Source organism: Lactuca saligna, chromosome 6 (assembly GCF_052625555.1).
Source record: "Lactuca saligna cultivar CGN05327 chromosome 6, ASM5262555v1, whole genome shotgun sequence".
Classification (NCBI taxonomy): domain Eukaryota; kingdom Viridiplantae; phylum Streptophyta; class Magnoliopsida; order Asterales; family Asteraceae; genus Lactuca; species Lactuca saligna.
Window position 1 is genome coordinate 75,230,846 of NC_136422.1, and position 20,720 is coordinate 75,251,565.

The 20,720-nt window shown below is 32.0% G+C and overlaps 1 protein-coding gene across 4 annotated transcripts; it reads left to right on the top strand.

The window, feature by feature from the left end:
* The first annotated feature begins 6,258 nt into the window (after nt 1-6,258).
* LOC145000959 (putative pectate lyase 8) lies at nt 6,259-13,235 on the top strand. Of its 4 annotated transcripts, none has more exons than XM_078960268.1 (8): nt 6,259-6,526; nt 6,755-6,808; nt 7,407-7,478; nt 9,280-9,922; nt 10,039-10,142; nt 10,247-10,385; nt 12,569-12,818; nt 12,970-13,235. In XM_078960268.1, exons 1-7 carry the CDS (start codon nt 6,426-6,428, stop codon nt 12,788-12,790), a joined length of 1,335 nt encoding a protein of 444 aa, XP_078816394.1. In that variant the 5' UTR covers nt 6,259-6,425; the 3' UTR covers nt 12,791-12,818; nt 12,970-13,235. The 4 variants fall into 4 exon arrangements, with proteins under 4 accessions (XP_078816394.1, XP_078816395.1, XP_078816396.1 ...); XM_078960269.1 differs by having other exon boundaries at nt 13,025-13,235; XM_078960267.1 differs by having other exon boundaries at nt 6,260-6,526; nt 12,569-13,235.
* Nucleotides 13,236-20,720: the final 7,485 nt, after the last annotated feature.

Sequence of the window (20,720 nt, forward strand, 5' to 3'; positions counted from 1 at the left end):
ACACAGTAGACGAGACGAGGAGTGTCCACTTCCCGACATTCCTTGCTGATTGTCTCACGGGCCGACCATATGACTATAATGAAAACACTTTTTGGGCCGAGATTACTGGGGGAGTGTACATGCCATCTACTGCACGGGGGAGGATGATTCGGTCTACCACATATAGACTGCTGCACCGTTTGATTTCCATATCTCTCACGCACCATAAGAACAGTGAGAGAGTGCTTTCGACAGACTTGTATTTCTTATGGGTACTTGTTACTCCAGGGCGGAACCTGAACCTTCCAGTTGCTTTAGCCGCGTATTTGGGTAGGAGGGTCAGGGGGCTTCCGGAGGATAGCCCGATTTGGGGGGGGGGGGGATTTTATCACGCGATAAGCTCAATCATATCAGTTGTTGACGCGTGAGATTACGAGATCGATGGTGTTTCATGATATGAGGCCGATGAGCCTTCAGTTATTAGAGTTGATGTGTTTACTTGAGCGGGCCGAGGATGGTGTCTTGCGGGTACGACCAGATGTCGTGGCGGACGAGGAGGGTGCAGTCGAGCCATTACCATGACGAGCCCATCGGCGTAGACCTGCTCCTCGAGGAGCACAGCAGGGACCTGAGTCGGAGATTGATATGCGTTATCTGGCTCAGCGCATGGACGAGGGATTTCAGAGCCTGGGGAGCACGTTGCACAGATGGAGAGACAACAACAATGGTATGGGGATGCGTTGACCGCATTCTTTGCCCACCAGGGGTTTCAGTACTCGGTTCCTTTCCCTCCACCATTTCAGTCACGACCTGATGGAGCCGGTACTTCTGGGACACAGCAGCATGATGACGGGGATGACGAGTGATTTAGTTATCCTTTTTTTTTGTGTTATTTTTAGTTTATTTTTGTGTTACTTAGTATTAGTATTTTTTATTTGGTATGTAATTAAGTTTAATTTAGGGTGTTTTACTTTTGTTTTCCATGTTGATGCTCTTTGGTTGTTTAGATCTTTGTAGAATTTTCGCCATTAGAAAGCTGGCAGTAAGTTCAGTAGCTAGGTCCGACTGTTGCTAGAGAGAGCCGTGTAAGAGATCGAAGATTATAGTGAAGACCCACGATTTGTCATAAGTGTGGGGTGCATATTGATTTCATGAGCGATTATTTAGAAGAGTGGCATTTTTACTATATTTTGACTCTTATGTTATGGATGAGCTGTTTCCACACCATAGAGTTTTATTTCGACGCGAGGTAGAAGTATCATCCGGGTTGCCACGACATGGTTGACACTTTCCTATGTTGTGGGGGAGTTTTCATCGCAAGAAGAGGTTGTCATTCTTGACGACGACGTGGTCAACACTTTCCCACGTCATGGTTACTATACATTGCATTTGTTTGCAATCTTTTGCACCACATTTTCGAAGTCGGCATTCTTGATTGTATTTTTTGGCAAATTTAGAAGCAGCCGTTCCAGTTTTCAGTCTTGCAGCAATGTTTAGAGCAACTTGTAGCATCCCCATTCGATCTCGCCACAACTACTCAGGGGAGTCTGTTCCTTTTTCTCCCTCTTTATGTACTTAATTAGTCTTATGCATACAATGAGGGCATTGTATGAAATAAGTGTGGGGTAGGGGGTCGGTAAAAGTAGTAAATTAAAATTAAAAACAAAAGGAAATAATAGTTTGAAAATTGCTAGATTTAGGAAAATTTAAAAATTTAAAAACTTGAAATAATAGTTTAATTTAGAAAAATCTAGTGATAATTTAAAAGATTTGCTAATATTGTATGAGATGATCCGATGAGAACTCAAATGTTTAGTTGAGCCTATATATGTTCTAGTGCATTTGTGGCCTCCTTATTCTAGTGAAATCATGGGACAAAAACACGACCTCGCTTAGCCCGAGGGATGCAATATGTTTAGCATCGTGTACCATAAATGTATCCAGGAAAATTATTATCGTTAACCAGTAAAGGTTGAAGTCGAGCGCCCCTACTTAAGCATGTAGGGTTTTAAGTGAAAAAAAAGTGAGTTACATGTTAAAAAAAGAGAGAGAATTGCAAGAAACGTTTGAAGAATTTTGGAGCAACTAAAGTGAAGATCAAAAGATCAAAATTCGAAGAAATTCAAAAAGTTGAAGATACCAGAAATCAAATCAAACAAGGTGGTGAATTCAAAGAAATTAAAGATCAAATGTCAAAGTAGTGAAGAATTTCAAAAGATCTCCATAGTGGTATCATAAATTGTAATTGTCTAGATTATGTATGCTTGGGTTGCTCAACCAAAAATACCTTGAGGTTAAGAGGTTTTCTGAGGATGGATTCGGAGGAATGCATAAAACGAGCATAGTTCGTGGTGAGTGGGCGAGTGTTTATGAGGATTGTGAGTATTTAGGGTATGGGGGTTCTTTAGGAAAAAAAATTTAGACACAAATGCATGTGTTGCAGTCTTGACATAATGGATGAGTTTAAAATGGATTGTTTAGTGCGATATTGGTAAAATAAAAGTAAATTTGCTTGGGGGCAAGCAAAGGTTAAGTGTGGGATATTTGATATGTGTATATATATATATATATACACACACACACACACATTATATCTTAATATTTTAGCCTTTATTATTCTCTTTTAGAACTAAAAAGTACTTATAATGCTTTGAATTATGATTTGCAGGTATTCGTTGTCGATAGATCACCAAAAGAAAAGACTAGAGCGGAATTAGGACTTCGAAGCTAAAAGAAAGAAAAATGTTGGAGGAGCCGATTACGCCCAGCGTAATTGACTAGAACGCTTAGCGTAACGGCAAAACAAGGGTTACGCCCAGCGTAATCTATAAGTACGCCCAGCGTAACTGCTGCATCCGGATAACCTCTTCGCAATAAGTTTCTGAGTACGCCCAGCGTACGTAAGTCTGTTCCAAGGGCTATAAAAATCGATTATCAGCTAACCAGAGGGGGGGGGGGGTCGACTTCTAACCTAATTTAGTTGATAATTAACTTCTGTTAAGCCGTTTTGAGGGTGTAGAAGGTGGCCGGAAGGCCGTTAAGTTAACGGGAGCGAAGATCGGAAGGATTGGAGAGCGGATACATGTCGGTAAACATATGGGTTGTTAACGTGACCATGTTTAGCATTCCATCATGATACTATTATGTGTTTAGTTTTTGATTTAGGTATAAAAACCTTTTAGTTTTGTTTATGATTAAATGAAACCTTGATTATTGGACTAATTGCTATATTGAATTATTTGTTTATGTTTAATTTATCTTGTCAAGCTTGTTAAAAGATCATTATGCGTTAATGATAATTATTTGCTGTTAATTGTCAAGTAAATTAAGTTGTATGAACATCTGCTTGATTGCTTGTATCTTATGACTTTGATGACCATCAAGATTATAAGTCTAGAAATAGCGAATGCGAAACTAGGATTAACTTGGGAATAAATAAGTTAACGTGTGAGCCTTGTTTGATGACCATCAACAAGAGGTTAATTGAACGACCAATTTGATTAACTATTATTACAAGTCTTACTCGATACGAACTGAACACTAGGAAGCATGTTAGTTTTAATCAACCGATCACTGTTTGAATTGACTTGTTTGCTAAAGGATTAGTTATAGTGAACGCGAATCTAATCATTTTAGGAATCGGTGAACATGAATAAATGAATTTGTGTATGTAATTGTCTATGCTTTTAAGGTGTAATTTATCTAAATCAAAGTACCTGAAGAGATTTGTTTTCCTATTAGTTTATCGAGATTTGTTAATTAATTGTTTGTTTGAGATTTAATAACTATCTCTTTATTCCTTTCATGTGTCATGTAACCTATAATCAAATATTTTAAATTAATTCACCACCGTTCCCTATGATCGACACCTGACTCACCTAAACTATATTGTAATTTGACTAGGTACACTGCCTATAAGTGCATAAATAGTCTAAGTTTGTTAGGTTATAAATATTAAAATCAGTGGGTACTTTCGTGCACATCAACAACTTTCGTTTAGATCACTAAGACTAAAAAACGATCTATCTCTGAATCACTATTTACGATATCTGTAGCCGGTCGAACGCAAAAATTTAACGAATCATAACTCCTTCATTGTAAGTCGGATTTAAGCATTCCTTATATATTCGGAATCCTTGTCACGATTACTTCAACTTTTTTCAAGGATGTGCATCATAATTATTATTCTATTTAGATGTGTATTTTATTCTTATTTTATTATTTCGTTATAAGTACGTATACTATACAAATATTTACACATAGAACACGTAATCTTCATAAAAATTTCTTTTATTATATCGAATAGGCTACAATTGTTGACCCTAAATATTATATAATATAATTAATTGTCTAGCAGGAAATGCAGACGTTACAATTTTTTTTTTTATCAATTTTGATTTCTTTTTTTGTTCCAAATCAAACATAATTTTTTTTCCATTTTGTCTATATATATATATATATATATATATATATATATATATATATATATATATATATATATATATATATATATACTACGTTTGAACCCGTATAAATATATTGTCTTACATTTAAAAACTGTATTTTGTTTTTTATATAAATACAAAGTTTTTTACATTCAAACCATAATATTATGTATAAATATGTATCGGTTATACTATAAAGATATTTTTCATTAAATACACAACTTTAAAATGAGTTTTGATCTATGGAATGCACAGTCAGATAAGCTAATGTGGTCTCGGGAACACAAATATTTGATGGTTGCTTTAATTACTAAGGGCCCGTTCGTTGAATATATTCATGATTTTTCCTAGCGGTTACTTCTTGATTTGTTGGAAAAATTATAATATCCTAAAAATGCATAAAAAAGATGGTTAGCGTAATTTCTTTTACCGATGGACACGTCAGTTGACAGGGATGTTTTTGCAATTTTTGCTATTTCTAAAAAATGTGAGGGTGTGGTAAATTAAGGTGCCGTCGGTAAAACCCACAAAAACCCCACACAAAATTGATTTTGCCATCGGTGAATATCCACCACCGACACTTTATCACCGGTAAAACAAAAGGAAGGGAGCAGTGTTCACCACCGATAAAGTGTGCCATATAGAGGCAGTGTTCACCACCGGTAAAAGGTGCTACATAGGCATACCAACGGTAAAAAAATAATGAGACCCCATAGCCTTATATATAATCCAATTAAGATATACCAACTTTATCGATAACAAACCAAATATGTATTAATTATATTATAACATCATTATGTTATAACCCTACTTTTCATGGATTATCACGATGTTATCATTTTTTCCAAAAAATCAAAAACTATATCGGTAAGAACCAAAAATCATGAATATATGTAACGAACCGTTCATTGGTAATTAAAGTGAGTCTCGTACTTTCATTTTCCCGATATCGCACTAGCTTTATTTGACTATGTATTTTACACCTCCAAACTCATTTTAAAGTTACATATATTTATTGAAAAATATGGTTATAATATAAGTAATACATATTTATACGTAACATTATGGATTAAATATAAAAAACATTATATTTGTACCAAAAATGTTGAAAAAAATATTTTTACGGTTTCAGATATAAATAAAATATTTATATAGTTTCAAATGGAGAATTATAAATATTGAATAAAATTGAAAAAAATGATATTCAATTAAGAACAAAAAAATAAAGTGTTAAAATTAAAAAAGATAAGAAGTTTAGTGTTAGAAATTGAAAAAGTGAAAATTTAATGTCTTTTTAAAATTTTGTTTTTCAATTTTGACACATTACATGTCATTACAAAATATCACGTTATAAAAAATTGACATGTTAACATGTCACGTCATCAAACAACCGGGTTGATTGATTAAATTGTCAGAATTGTAAAAAATTGAAAACAACATGTCTAATTTGTGATGAAAAATTACGTATTATCAAAATCGAATTTTCATGTAAACTTAGTGGTTTTTGTGGTATTTAAATGAGGTGAGAAAAAATTCATTATATAATCAAAAATCATTTTAACTTCTTTTACTAAAAGATATAAGGTATAATATTACTACAATTTTTAATAATTATATCTAATATTATTTTATAAAATTTAATAAAAGACAAATTAATTCGCTAAAAGTAAAAAAGTCAGTGATTTTGATCTGTCATTTAAAAATCACAATGCGTCGATTGTTTTTTTCATTTTTGCCATTTTCCATGTTCCATCAAAATCAGACGGCCGTTAACTTTTTAACTTTCTTTCTCACGTATTGCATTTGCAGGGAGATGTCTATAAATGAAGCCGTTACATTGTGTCTGCGCCTTTGATACTCCCACTTCGTCTCTTTCTCTCCCATCTCCTACACACATTCCACCTTCTTCCTCCACTTTCAGATCCAAAAACACACACACAGACTGTGTGAAGATTTCATAATTCAACTCAGAACGGAGGAAGGACACTGTGTGTATCGGCAATGGAGGCGCCTAAAACCCCGATCTCTCTGTGGTCCTTTCTGTTACCAATGCTGTTGCTTGTTGGAGTCGTTGTAGCTCTTGACAACACCTCAAAACCTAGGTCTCTATTTCTGAATGATCATTATTTGTTCTATTTTAAAGCATTTCAGAAAAGCTTATGCAAAATTTCAGCTCAATTATGCTTATTTCTGTGTTTTCTTCTGTTTTCTTAATCTACATTACATATTCCCGACTTCGAATTTCTTCAACGGTTGAATTGTCTACGAAAAGTGACATTGCTAACTTGAAATTAGAGGAAGCAGGCTTAAATTCGTTGTTTATGTTACAGGAATATCGAGATAAAAGAGTTGCCGAGCTTCAACGACTCATCAATGGCTGCTAGGTAAATAACACACATCACTGAGTCGACTCGGTTACCGAACTTTACAGTTTACTAGTACCTCTTTTCTTTTTATCGCAACCGTTGATCTTCATCTTTTAGGGAGATCCACAATCCTTTTACATAACTAAATCTCAGCCGTTGAGATACCAACTTTGTTCTTATCTTACCGTTTATTTACGGTTGTTCGTACCCCTTCCTTACACATTCAATACAGGGCAGTTCCGTCATTTCACACACATTCTAGGAATATTTTTTCTGTTACACGAAGGCGTTTGGAGTGACGGTTTTAAACGTAACAAACGACGTCGTCTTTCTCTCTAACGCACAAACACACATTGCACATTCACTCGTTAATTAACGGCGTTTAAAGTTTAAACGGCTACTGAGTGTGCATTGTACTTGTGTCTCCGTTCCTTTTTTCGTATTCAATTCGCTTGCGTGCTATTAATTGATGCATGTCGGTTGTTCGCTATCTACATTCTTCTACAATGATTTTGCATAACTCCTTTTATCTTGGTGTTATACGTTAATTTTGATTCAATCATTTTAGCCTTTTAGGGTTCTAAATTTGGTAATCAATTGATATCTCTTGATGCAGAATCAAGAAAATCGAAACTTTGAACGAAAAGGCAGTTCAAGATCCGGAGGAGGTAGTCGCCATGGTTGAAATGTACGTATCTCTATCTCCCTTTCTTCAAAATTTATATGTTTTTTTGAAGTATTACTACTATTAATTATTGGAATTGAAAGGTTTTGGTAATGGCATTAATTGTGTTTGTTCAAAATTATGGTTGTTGTGGACATCACATATCTAACCCGTAAAACCTTTTTTTTTTTTCTCTTTGTTTTCGTGATATTCACTACTCATTGTCTCGCATTTAATAATCCTTTGAGACAATTTGCTTTCATATATATGATTTATTTTGGAAATTTCCTTTATTGTTGAAATTTAATAAATCAAACACCATGTGCTCCTGCTATTTACAGTAACAGGACCCTAATTAGTTCATACACTGTGTCCTCCCACATGGGTCTTGCATTCATACCACCAAATGAAAAAAAGAGATATTTCTCATAATTCGTTCATGTTACAAAATATAAAAGTGTAAATTACATTTTTAGTCTTTATAGGTTCTGTAACGCTTTTGGTCCTTGTTCGAAATAATTAGGCTATTTTGGTCACGTTGAATGTAGTTGAATTTTGCATTTACTTGGAATATGAATAAAAAACATTATAAAAAATCTTAGATAATGACAAAAATTTAAAGAAAAGAATTGGAAATTTGAACGATAATCAAGGACTAAAATTATAATTTACTCAATCTAAAAATTTGGGTATTAAATAAGCTTGGATCTTTTGGGGGCAACCATAATGTTAAAACATCTTTAGGGCCCCTTAAAAACAAGAGCCTTTACTATAAGAGCCTCAATAAATGTCAATGTTGGATTGTATTTAGAAACCATTATTGGAAGAGTTAAATTAGTGTTTCTGTCAATGGTGGTCTACCATATAGCTCTACTTTTATTTGCATTATTATCATAAGTTCTAATGTGACCATGTCTCCCAAATTTTAATTCTAATTTGGATATCTGTTCATGTGCAATCAAGAAGCAAAAAATTAGGTTTTCTTTAACTCAATCTATTTTTCACATGTGGCACCATTAATCCCTAACCTAGGCTAGTTATTGAGAATTAAAGTCATATCAATAGTTTCCTTTTCTCAACCTCTAAGCCTCATGGTTACACACGAAATGCTCAAATTGTAAGTATTGCATATGGTGTATATTGTATTGTGACTTAAATTGATGTCAATACACTTGTTGTCTTCATTGGCTGATTATTGAAAATTAAGACCATCTCAATAATTTGCTTACTCAAACTCAATGACTAAGGGGTTGTTTATTTTTGACATAATGGGTTAAGGATTTCATTTGTATAACTATTCATGTTTGTTTTCTTGATATTTACTTTGGATAAATTGATTCAATGGGTTAAATCAAAAAACATGTCTTAATGTATTAAGACACTAATCAACTTGCCTATTTGTCCTTTTTTCCCTCAAACAAGTAAACATTAAGTCGTGTAGTCTCGTTCAAATAATTCATTAAAATCAGATCTTATATAACATCATTATCCACCACTTTATCCATATACAGCTTAACGAAAAAAAAAAAAAAAAAAAAAAAAAACGATCCTTTGTTCTATCGAGACGAATCCAGATACGTCAAATACACAGTCCAAAGGATACATATTTGGTTGTTGGCCATTAATATATATAGCCAAGGGTACGTGGGACACAAAGTAAAGGCCACCGACAGACTACATAAATATAAATAGCTCAAATCTTTTTACTTCTGTGGTGCACAACCCATAACTATTCACAATTATTGCACAATAACACAACCTCCACATTATCACAAAAATAATACCAAAACCTAACATTTTTTTTACCATAATAATTCACAAACAGGAGCATGAAAAACAGCACAAATAGAAGAAAACTAGGTTACTTTTCATGCGGAACCGGTAACCCCATCGACGACTGCTGGCGGTGTGACCGTAACTGGCAACGTAACCGCAAGCGACTCGCAGACTGCGGTATCGGTTTCGGCCGTAACGCAATCGGCGGCCGTGACGGCCGCTACTACGTAGTAACAGACTCCAGTGACAATGACCCAATCAACCCACGACCTGGCACCCTGCGCCACGCTGTCATCCAAGACGCGCCACTTTGGATCGTTTTCAAACGTGACATGGTGATTAAGTTGAAACAAGAACTAATCATGAATAGTTTTAAGACGATTGATGCTCGTGGAGTTAACGTGCATATTGCGAATGGAGCTTGTCTTACGATACAATTTGTTACGAATATTATCGTTCATGGGTTGCATATACACGACTGTCGACCGACTGGTAACGCGTTGGTGAGAAGCTCGCCTGAGCATTATGGATGGCGGACCATGGCAGATGGTGATGCGATATCGATATTTGGTTCGAGTCATATTTGGATTGATCATAATTCGTTGTCGAACTGTGCGGATGGACTTGTGGATGCGGTTATGGGTTCTACTGCTATCACGATTTCGAATAATTACTTCACTCATCATAACGAGGTTCGTTATATCACAATAAAGAAATACAACAGTTTCAACAGCTGCAGTGTGAGAGTTTCAATTTCAACGTGGAAAATCTAATGCATATACATTTTTTTTATTTTACAATTAAATAGGTGATATTGTTGGGACATAGTGACTCGTATTATAGAGACAAGCTAATGCAAGTGACTATTGCCTACAATCATTTTGGAGAAGGTCTTATTCAAAGAATGCCAAGGTACCAAATACACAAAAGAAGGATGAAATGTAGAAAATGATAATAAAAATCGATTTTTGTGTGATTTATAATTTTATACTAATTTTTTTATAAATAAAATACAGATGTAGACATGGGTATTTCCATGTGGTGAACAATGACTATACCCATTGGGAGATGTATGCCATCGGTGGAAGTGCCGACCCTACCATCAATAGCCAAGGGAATAGATTCATGGCCCCTGCAAATCCTTTTGCAAAGGAGGTAATAATATTAATAATGGTATATCATAACAAATGTAACTATAAATTAGTTTATTTTAATATGTGTGTTTTTGTGAAATAAACTGATGAATAAGAGTATTTCATCCTACAAAGAGGGTGCTGGATTATTTTTTCAAGCTTTTGATAGATACACCCAACAGGTCATTTTTTATTTTTATAATTTTGGCTTCCATTTTAATTTTTTTTTCAAGTTTATTCAAAAACTTATTTTATTCAAATTTACATATTTTGAATTATTTTTAAAAGTTTTTAATATTTTTCTAAAACTTAATTTACAACTTAAAAAAAAAAAAAAAAACTTTGTTCAACAAATATTTTCAAGAGTAAATTACATGAATGGTCCCTATGGTTTAGGGTAATTTGCATGTTTCGTCTCTAACTTATTTTTTAAACTCGAAAGGTCCCTACAGTTTATTTTTGTTGCACATTTGGTTTGTCTTACCTAAAAATATTATTTTACCATTTATGTTTTAATTTATTTAAATAAGGTGGGTGGGTAGATAAGGTAAGGTAAGATAAGATAAGATGATGTGGAAGTGGGGTTTGGTGTTTTGTTTAAATAAATTAAAAAAAATCAAGGGTAAAATAGCCTTTTTAGATAAGATAGAGATCAAATGCGCAACAAAAACAATGATTATGGACCTTCTGAATTATACAAATAAGTTAGGGACCAAATATGTAAATTGTTCCAAACCATAGGGACCTTCTGAATTATACAAATAAGTTAGGGACCAAATATGTAAATTGTTCCAAACCATAGGGACCATTCATGTAATTTACTCTATTTTCAAATTTTATTAAAAAGTATGTAAAAATGTTTAAAAAAGTTGTTAAAGATATTAAATAAAACTTTAAAAAGAGCTGTAAAATTTGAAAAGAACTAATTTTTTGATAAGTTTGTAAAAAAAAAAAAAATGAACCATTCATAACAAATTTTAAAACTTTGTCGAAAATTATAAAAATGAAAGTTGACATGTTGTATTTGGTGTAGAAGGTGGAAAGCATGAAAAATAGCTCATTAAACTTTCATTTGAGCGTTAAAACTGTTTTTTGAAACAAATGCTTTTTAATTTATTTTTATGTTGCCAGCAAACCTTAAAAATATTATAAAATAGATAATATATAATATATAATTCTGATTTTCTTTTTCTCAACATGCTATATATACACAGGTTATTTCAATTTTATATTTTTGGCATATGTTTTAATTTTTCTTACGGATTAATACAAACTTTAAAAAGAACTATAATTTTTTTTTTACAAATATAGTACAAACCTTTTTTTTTTTTTACTTATTTGTCAAAAAAGTGTTATTTTATGGATTTATTTATGTATTTTTTTAAATTAAGGATTTTTACAACTTTTATATAATGTTCTATAACTTTTTTTTTTCAAAAGCACCTACACAATCGCTATATTTGAAGATTCAGATTTATTTTGGTTCATGCTTTGGGAGTTAAAGTGTTTTATAACTTTTTTTTAAAACTTTTTATATTTTTTTATAAATTTTTCATATTTGTTTTACAACTTTTACACATACTTTCGCTCAAAAAAATTATAAAAAGATAAGTAAAACAGTAATGAAAGTATTGTTGTGTTCAAATATTAAATAAAAAAAAATCATTGTAAAAGAATTGTAAATGAACTCTTAAAAAGGTTTAAAGAAGATTATCAAAAAAAGTTGTAAAAACAATCCTATATTTTTTTTCAAAAAAGGATTGTACACTTTACTTAATTAATTAACGCGTTCGTTTTTTTCATCTAAATACAACAACAGGAATAACTTTCCCCCATGTTATCCATAAACTTTTGCTCTATCCTACTATGATTTAAGCCTAGAATTTTTTTTAGTTCTTAAATTGTAGCTTCCTAACATTTTTATTCAGATTAAATTAACATCCTTTATGTTGAATTTTTTGATGCGTTATTCTTAATCGTTCATATTCGGTTACTATGAATTTTCATGAAGTATGAGAAAAAAAAAAAAAATCGGTTCTAGAAAGGGGGCAATTTTTCGAAACTTCAACAACAATCCTGATAACCTAAGAACCAATTTATAAACAAAATTACTCATACAAACTGAATCCATTACTTTTTGTAAAATACAAGGACTAAAGTTGTAATTTAGTATTTGATTCGACATGAAAATGGGTACAATTTTAGGTTACGAAGAGGGTGGAAACAGACCCAAGACATTGGCACGGATGGAATTGGAGATCGGAGGGCGACCTACTTCTTAACGGCGCCTATTTCGTCCCATCCGGGGCCGGAGCCTCCGCAAGCTACGCCCGGGCGTCAAGTTTGGGTGCCAAGTCATCTTCCATGGTCGCAACCATCACCTCCGGTGCCGGAGCTCTTAACTGCCGCAGAGGCGGCCAGTGTTAATAGGCAATCTCAGCCGTCGATCCATTTGGTAATTAAAGACCCATTTTCTTTTTTCCCATTTATATATTTATACGTATAGATTCCGTATCCACATATGCTTCCATATATATATTTATGGACATTTTATACAATGTTTTTTTGGATAATTTCTTTCATCCCACTGTCGTCTACACAACAAGGTCGACTAAGCTTCATTGAACAGAAAGTATAAATTCTCCGATTGTTGCATTTTAGGAGGAAGGCGCGATCGATGCCTTTTGAGTTTTCTTGACACTGATCAAATGATCCACTATTTTCATGATTACGTGTGATTGCATATGTTGTATAGGATTACTGGATTGGATACATATATTTTATTTGTGGAATTCTAGTTTATTGAATCAAATAAATGTAATGTGAAATAAAATGTAAAACTATTGGTATATAGTATGTCTTATTGGTGCAATCGTCTTCTTCTTATTTACTTTACGCGTTGAGCGGCTTTTTGTTCATAGTTCAAAACAAGCAAACACTAAACTTGCCACAAACACGTTGATTGTATTTTAAAAAGTAAAATGTTTTTAATTTTTTCTGTTTATGCTGATTTAGAACACAAGTCTTTTTTCATATATTTATACAAAAAGTTTTTCATAGAAAACATTGTTTTTTTATTGTTAATCTTTTCAAAATGACCAAACTTTACTAATACATATAAAGTTTTTATTTATATTATTATTATTATTATCAAACTTTAGCAATATATAAAAACATTTTTAACATATATATATATATATATATATATATATATATATATATATATATATATATATATATATAGAGAGAGAGAGAGAGAGAGAGAGAGAGAGAGGGAGGAAGAGAGAGTTAGGTTCATATATATATATATAACCTTTAACTATTGTGTGAATATATAACTCACTCTCCACCAATCATTTGATATGGGTAATTTAATAACTTTATTAATTATATTAATATTAATTACTATTTACTATTAATATATATAACCTTCCTAGAATTATGGTAAGTAAGTTGTGATGGCCTAAAATTATATTTTCCTGTAGCCTAACAACGACAAACCTTTCTACCATTCTCCACCCTTTTCACCGCCATTTGTTTCCTTAATCACGTGTGACGATTAGTACATCCAATCATTTGATATGGATAATTTAATAACTTTATTAGTAATATCTAATGGGGAATAATTGGCAAATTTTATACTTTCCAAATTATTTAAGAATATCTATTGTTCATGTTTAAGAATATTATTCTTCAAAAATAATTGCAGTACTATTCTTTGAGAATGCATTATAATGTGTTATTGTTTTGTTTTTCAGTTTTGTTGTTTTTGACAACCGATTAATTATTTTTATAGAATGCATATAATGTTTTGGTCTTTCAAAATACGAAACGAACATGTCTAGTTGCATATTGATTTATTTTTCTCTTGAATATAATAATTTAATGGTAATATACTTTTACCAATTAGTGCATTCTTAAATGATCAACTTTTATTCTTGAAGAATTAACTTTGATTCCTAAAGAATGAATTCTAATTGTTCAAGAATGTCTAACCAGCATTACATTCTTAACTATTCTCAGGCAACTAGTATGAATCGTTACGTAATAAAAATTATTCTCAATCATTCTAAAAAATGTTTATTTAACTACAAAATCAATTAATAATCATTATCAAAAAGTTGATATTTAAAATTTTTTAAGAATACTTCTAACAACCATTGACTTGAAATTTTGAGAAATCAATACGTTTAATTGTTTTATTTTTTTTATTATGTGATTTGATTTATTTTCTTAGGATATAGTTAATTTTATTTCTCTCTTAATAAATTACACATCTACTCTTATAATTAATTAAGTAGAATTATATAATAAACACCAGTCCATATTAGTAAAATGTATTCTAACATCACTTTCATTCATTCTTTTTAATCTAATTGTCAGAATTCTGTCACGCATTCACACAATAGTTACGATTCACATTTGATCCTAACACACACACAAACGCGCACACACACACACACACACACACACACATATATATATATATATATATATATATATATATATATATATATATATATATATATATATATATATATATATATATATATATATATAACCAAACTTTCACTCATAACTTCTTATTTTAGCCTCCGACGGGTTACCAATAGGTAACCTGAGTATTTTTTTTAACATATTTTGTATTTTTTTCGTTTTAGACTAATTTTAGTTTCAAATTAAATTTAACTTTAACTTATTCATTGTTATTTCATTAACAGAGTAACTACCAATAGGTTACCCTATATTTGCCTCTCTCACATTTTAAGAATCAATCACTTTTATGTGTAACCAATATTAAACCATTAGGACTCGTTTATTTTTCTTCCTCTTGTTGTTGTACACTATATTTTGTTTTATGAAAGACTTCTTTTTCAAGTCACAAACATAAACTTAGTAAAAATTGTTGAAATATAATTATGTTATTGTAAGGATAAAGCTCATTTATTTACCTCTCGCCCCAAGGTTGTTTTAACAAGATTGAGTCCGTTTTAAATGTTGTCACTGTTGAATTAAAGTGTCTAAGGTCATAACTAAATTAGTATATTTTTATAATTAGAAGCAAAGCCATTTTAGGCTGTCATCATAACCAAAAATAACTAAAAATGATATTAGGAGAGAAAGAAAATGATTTGTTAATATATTATGTGACAACCCGAAATTTCCATTCTGTACAAACTATATGACTTCAATAGAAGTTGTAGCAGTCACAATTAATTTTCAGACTCTTCGCGTAAGTTTGAGAAATTCAGGGTTTACACTTCAGGAAATATCAGGAGAGTGGGTGCACTAGGGTTTTGTGCAACACTGTTATTCCAACACTCTATTTTATTAGGGATCATTTCAGGAATAAAAATATTTTCTGCCAAAATATCTCAGGACTATAAATAGATTTCTAAACCAAAATCATTCATTATTCACATTTCCGACTAGAGAAAAGCCATTTTCTCTCTAACGGATCTTCGGGTTTTTATACCAAAACGTGAGTAACTCTTTATAGTAATGTTAGAAAGCTTTATACGTGTCTATAACATGATTTAGAAGGCTAAAACATGCAATCTAGGAGTTTACACCCCAAGGTGTTCTTAAGCGGTAAACTCCCGAAATGAAGCCAAAACCGACACTTGTGTTATAATAAGGCCTTAGATGTTTATGTATGCATGTTAGAGACAAGAAAGCAAGACAAAATCCACCCAAGATTAGGAGTTTACGGCCCAGAACTCTCTTAGGCCGTAAACTCCATATTCTAACACTAAATGGTGTTTTGAGGACACTAGGACTTTAAGGCTTGTATCTAGGCTATTTCCCCAAGTAGCACAAGGTCTTAAACACATCAAATGACACAAACAAAAGTGAGTTTACGGCCCAAGAGAAGCTTAGGCCATAAACTCCATTTAAATGGACAAAAGTGTGTTTTCATGACACCTAAAACCCTAGGCCTTTACAAGAAATCGTTACACACTTAATGGAAGGACCAAACCACATCAAAATCACTTAAACAAGTGAGTTTACGGCCAAGACATGGTTCTTGGGCCGTAAACTCCTAAAAAGGGCACAAAGGTGTGCCTAATGCCTTCATATGTTAGGAATAAAAGTCTAGAACATAACCCACAAGTGCAAGAGGCTTTTAAACAACAAAAACCCACATTACTTAGAGTTTACGGCCGTAAACTCTAAGGGTAATGGCCTTCAGGCCGTAAACTCCTAATTGGAGTACTTCTAGACCCTAAACCCTTCCAAGGACTTAACCACTAAGTTAGAACAATTCTAGAAAGCATTTGGGACTTCAAAACACACCAAACACACATGTTTGGGAGTTTACGGCCGTAAAATCAAGAGTTTACAATTGTAAACTCCATGTGTGATGGTTTATAGAGAGTAAACTCTCATATAGGGTCCTTTGGAAACCCTAAACACAAATACCCTGTCCCACAATAGCTTAGATGCAATCCTTATGGCTTAAAACACTTATATAAAGTGTTTATTATGTCTAGGATGTCTTAAACATTATCAATTAGTCATTTGAGTCTAACTGAGTGCATATATGTGTGATTATATGTTCATTAGGATCGTAGTGTGTTCACAAGTCCTCGTTTGACACCTAGCAATCCGATACCGTTCAGTTCATTCCAATCACCAACTATAGGTGAGTTCATACCCCTAAACAATGTTTTAAATGATTTTTAAATGCTTTAAAGGGGGGGGGGGGAATACAAGTAGAAACAAACATGTTATTAAATCATTGTTATGTATTTTATAACTGTGTTTGTCGTTTAAACAGATTTCACATACTACAAAATGTGATACATGAAATGGTTTTAAATCTTAAAAATGCATTGTTATCTATTGTTTTACCTTTGAAATGTATATTAAAATGTCATCAAGTCATTGTTAATTATTGTTCAAAAACCCATAAGATGTCTTATAAAACCATTTTACATTATTGAACTAAACTATGCATGTACACTTATATTCTTATATATGTATGAATGTAATAGTTTACAGTTTTCATTTAGTTTCTCACACCCTTGAGTAGTAAGAGTGTATAAACCTACTTGAACAACCAATTACCTTCTAGCAAACTATCATAGGGATAATTTGGAGATATCAAACATAATTCCTATTACAAGGAATCACACAAGAGTCAGTTTATTCATGAGTCTATACCAGTACATTACCTAATACATGAGTACCTTTACAATTGATTACATGATACATGAGTACGTTTACATATACTTACATGATACATGAATACGCGTACATGAACGCATTACATGAGTACCTTTACGTAGATACACTTAATTATGTACATTAACCTGAATACTTGTATCTCGAATTGCGAGGATGATTTATTAGTACCTTATGTTTAAATCTTCCTGCATATCCCTAGTACCTCGGGATATCTAAACAAGACCCTATCCCTAGTACCTCGGGATACCTAGATGGGCCTCTATCCCACAGTACCTCGGGATATACGTACGGGACTAACCATTCCGGAACCCATCTGTTAGCAACAATGGGTGATGAACATCTACGGATGCCTACGGTTATTACTTATATTAGGAGTTAGTTACGGAACTAACCATTCCCCCATTTCCTGTTACAACAGGGGATGAGATGAAAATCTTCGGATGATCATTAGGTTAACGCTGTTATGGGATTAACCCCCCTTCCACCCTGCTGCAGCTACAGAGGGTGAGTGGACAATCTTCGGATGTTCATTAGGTTATATAGGTCGTGTTAACCCTAGTACCTTGGGATAACAGTGACATAAGATGTGTTAGTCCTAGTACCTAGTGACAACACTTACAGTAGTACATTTTCCTGTTTACTTTATTTTGTGATCTTTCACATAAACGTTGAGTTAGACTAAGTACTTTAGTACTAAACAATTAAAGGGAAAACTATCATTTTACTTATAAAACATTCGGGTCTTGGTAGAAGACTACATTTCATACTTATAGAAAATAAGGGTTTTTCTAGGGTTTTCATACGTACATCAACATTCTCATTCAACGATTTACATGGTCTTTATAACAGATTTTCACAAACAAGGCAATGACACTTATATACTTATGAATTCACCAGATTTAAAGCTGATACTCGCTTTCAAAATAACTTGTATTCTCAGGTCATCAGTAGACAGGTACGAAGGCCAGGTTTTTGAGAAGACGGAGCAGACAAGTCTCGTCTTTTATTTTGATTGTATATTTTTGGTGTCTTACTACAATGAAAGAAACACACATGTATTAAAACTTTACTTATAATGCAATGGATGATGTTGTTGCTTGTTTATTATATTACACTGTTGTGATACTGTACATGACGTCCTCCACCCCTGAACGTTTCCGCCGTTCGTGGTTTTGGGGTGTGACATATTATATGATTAATATGTTAATCAGAAATAGATAACCAATTTGTTAATTTATGATGTGATAAATAAATTAATATGAGATCAATGTTTAAATAATTGATTTGTTAATTTATATGATTAATAATTAATATAAATATATAAGAATTAATTTAGAATTAATGAGCTTTAATTGTAATTAATTTTTGGATTAATTAGAATTAATTATAGGTTTAGGGTTGTATTGTACATAATTGAGCAATGAATGAAAATTTTAGAACCCACAGGGTGGTAGACGATTTTATAAAGGATTTTAGGGTTTCTTGAATATCCCTAAAGCTGATAAAGATATCATATTTTAATAGATAAAATAATATTATTTTATTATTCAAATTTAAGGTTTCCCTTATGTCATCCACACTATAAATAGGACTTCGGATGCTAGAAATTTCGTTTATAGAGCTGGAATTTCTTTCTCCCTCCTCTCTTTAAAGGGTTTCTACGGTTTGGGTGTGAGCCATTAAATGCATCCTACTTTTGGTGCTTGCTTTCTGAAGTTCAAGAAAGGATTCAAATGTATTTTTTACTATAACAATACAAATCTATGTAACCCTAATCTTATGAATCTTGATTATAACCTAGGTTTTAGAAGTTTTATAGTATGTTGTTATTGATTGTAAAGACATAGATACTTAGGTAGCATGTATCCTTAAGTGTTAAAGAGAAATTTCGCAAGTACATTGAAGTTGTAACCTTAAAATTCCATCAGTGGTATCAGAGCAAAGTCTCACAGATTGATTGTGCATGAGATGAATCAAAACAAAAATCAACAAAAAAAATCAAAAAATAAAAAATGACGCACTGTGCTTTTTTGTTTTTCGGTTTTTGTGCCTTTTATCTAATAAATCCGAATCTAGGCAGTATTTTAGTGATTATCTAGTATTTGAATTGTTAAATTCTGATTTTTATTGTACTAGATAGCCTAAAACCCTATTTTGCATTTTGTGAAGATAAATAGAAAAACCCTAAAATCTAGTTATGAGTAGGGGGAGTTGATCGGGTAATTTTTTCGGGTTCGGGTAATTCGTGTTTTCCATGTTAAAAAAATACATGTTACCCGACCCAAATTAAATTCGAGTAATTCGGGTAGTGGGTCGGGTTTAGGTAATTCAGGTATTACCATATATATATATATATATATATATATATATATATATATATATATATATATATATATATATATATATATGTGTGTGTGTGTGTGTATATATATATATATATATATATATATATATATATTAAATGACATCTGAAAATAAATTTAATGAAATAAATATATCGTGCTCTTTTAGTTTTGGTTATATAAACAAACGAGGCATAAACGAAGTTACTTAAACTTTAAACATTGATATTTTTTAGTCAATAATACTTGATATATCAAGTAATCATTAACAGCTTAAGCTAATCTAATAAGATGTTAAAAAACAAATACTTAAATATCTTAGTTTTAAAGTTTAAAATGTTTAAGATAATTGTAGCCATAACTTTTGCCATTTTCTTAAGTTTCGTCAAGATAATGAGTTTGTTAGTTGTAATAAAAGCTATAATCTAGAAAACAGTTAAGTTTTAAAGAATATGGTGATATATAAACAATTGCTTTTAATATTGTTGGTGTCATACTGCCATAATAAAAAGGTTCAGGTTTTACAATAATGATAGTTAGTTTAAACATGTATCCTTAAGTGTTAAGAGAAATTTCACAAGTACATTGAAGTTGTAACCTTAAAATTCCATCAGTGGTATCAGAGCAAAGTCTCACAAATTGATTGTGCATGAGATGAATAAAAAAATCAACAAAAAATCAAAAAATAAAAAATGACGCGCTGTGCTTTTTTGTTTTTCGGTTTTTGTGCCTTTTATCTAATAAATCCGAATCTAGGTAGTATTTTAGTGATTATCTGGTATTTGAATTGTTAAAATCCGATTTTTATTGTACTAGATAGCCTA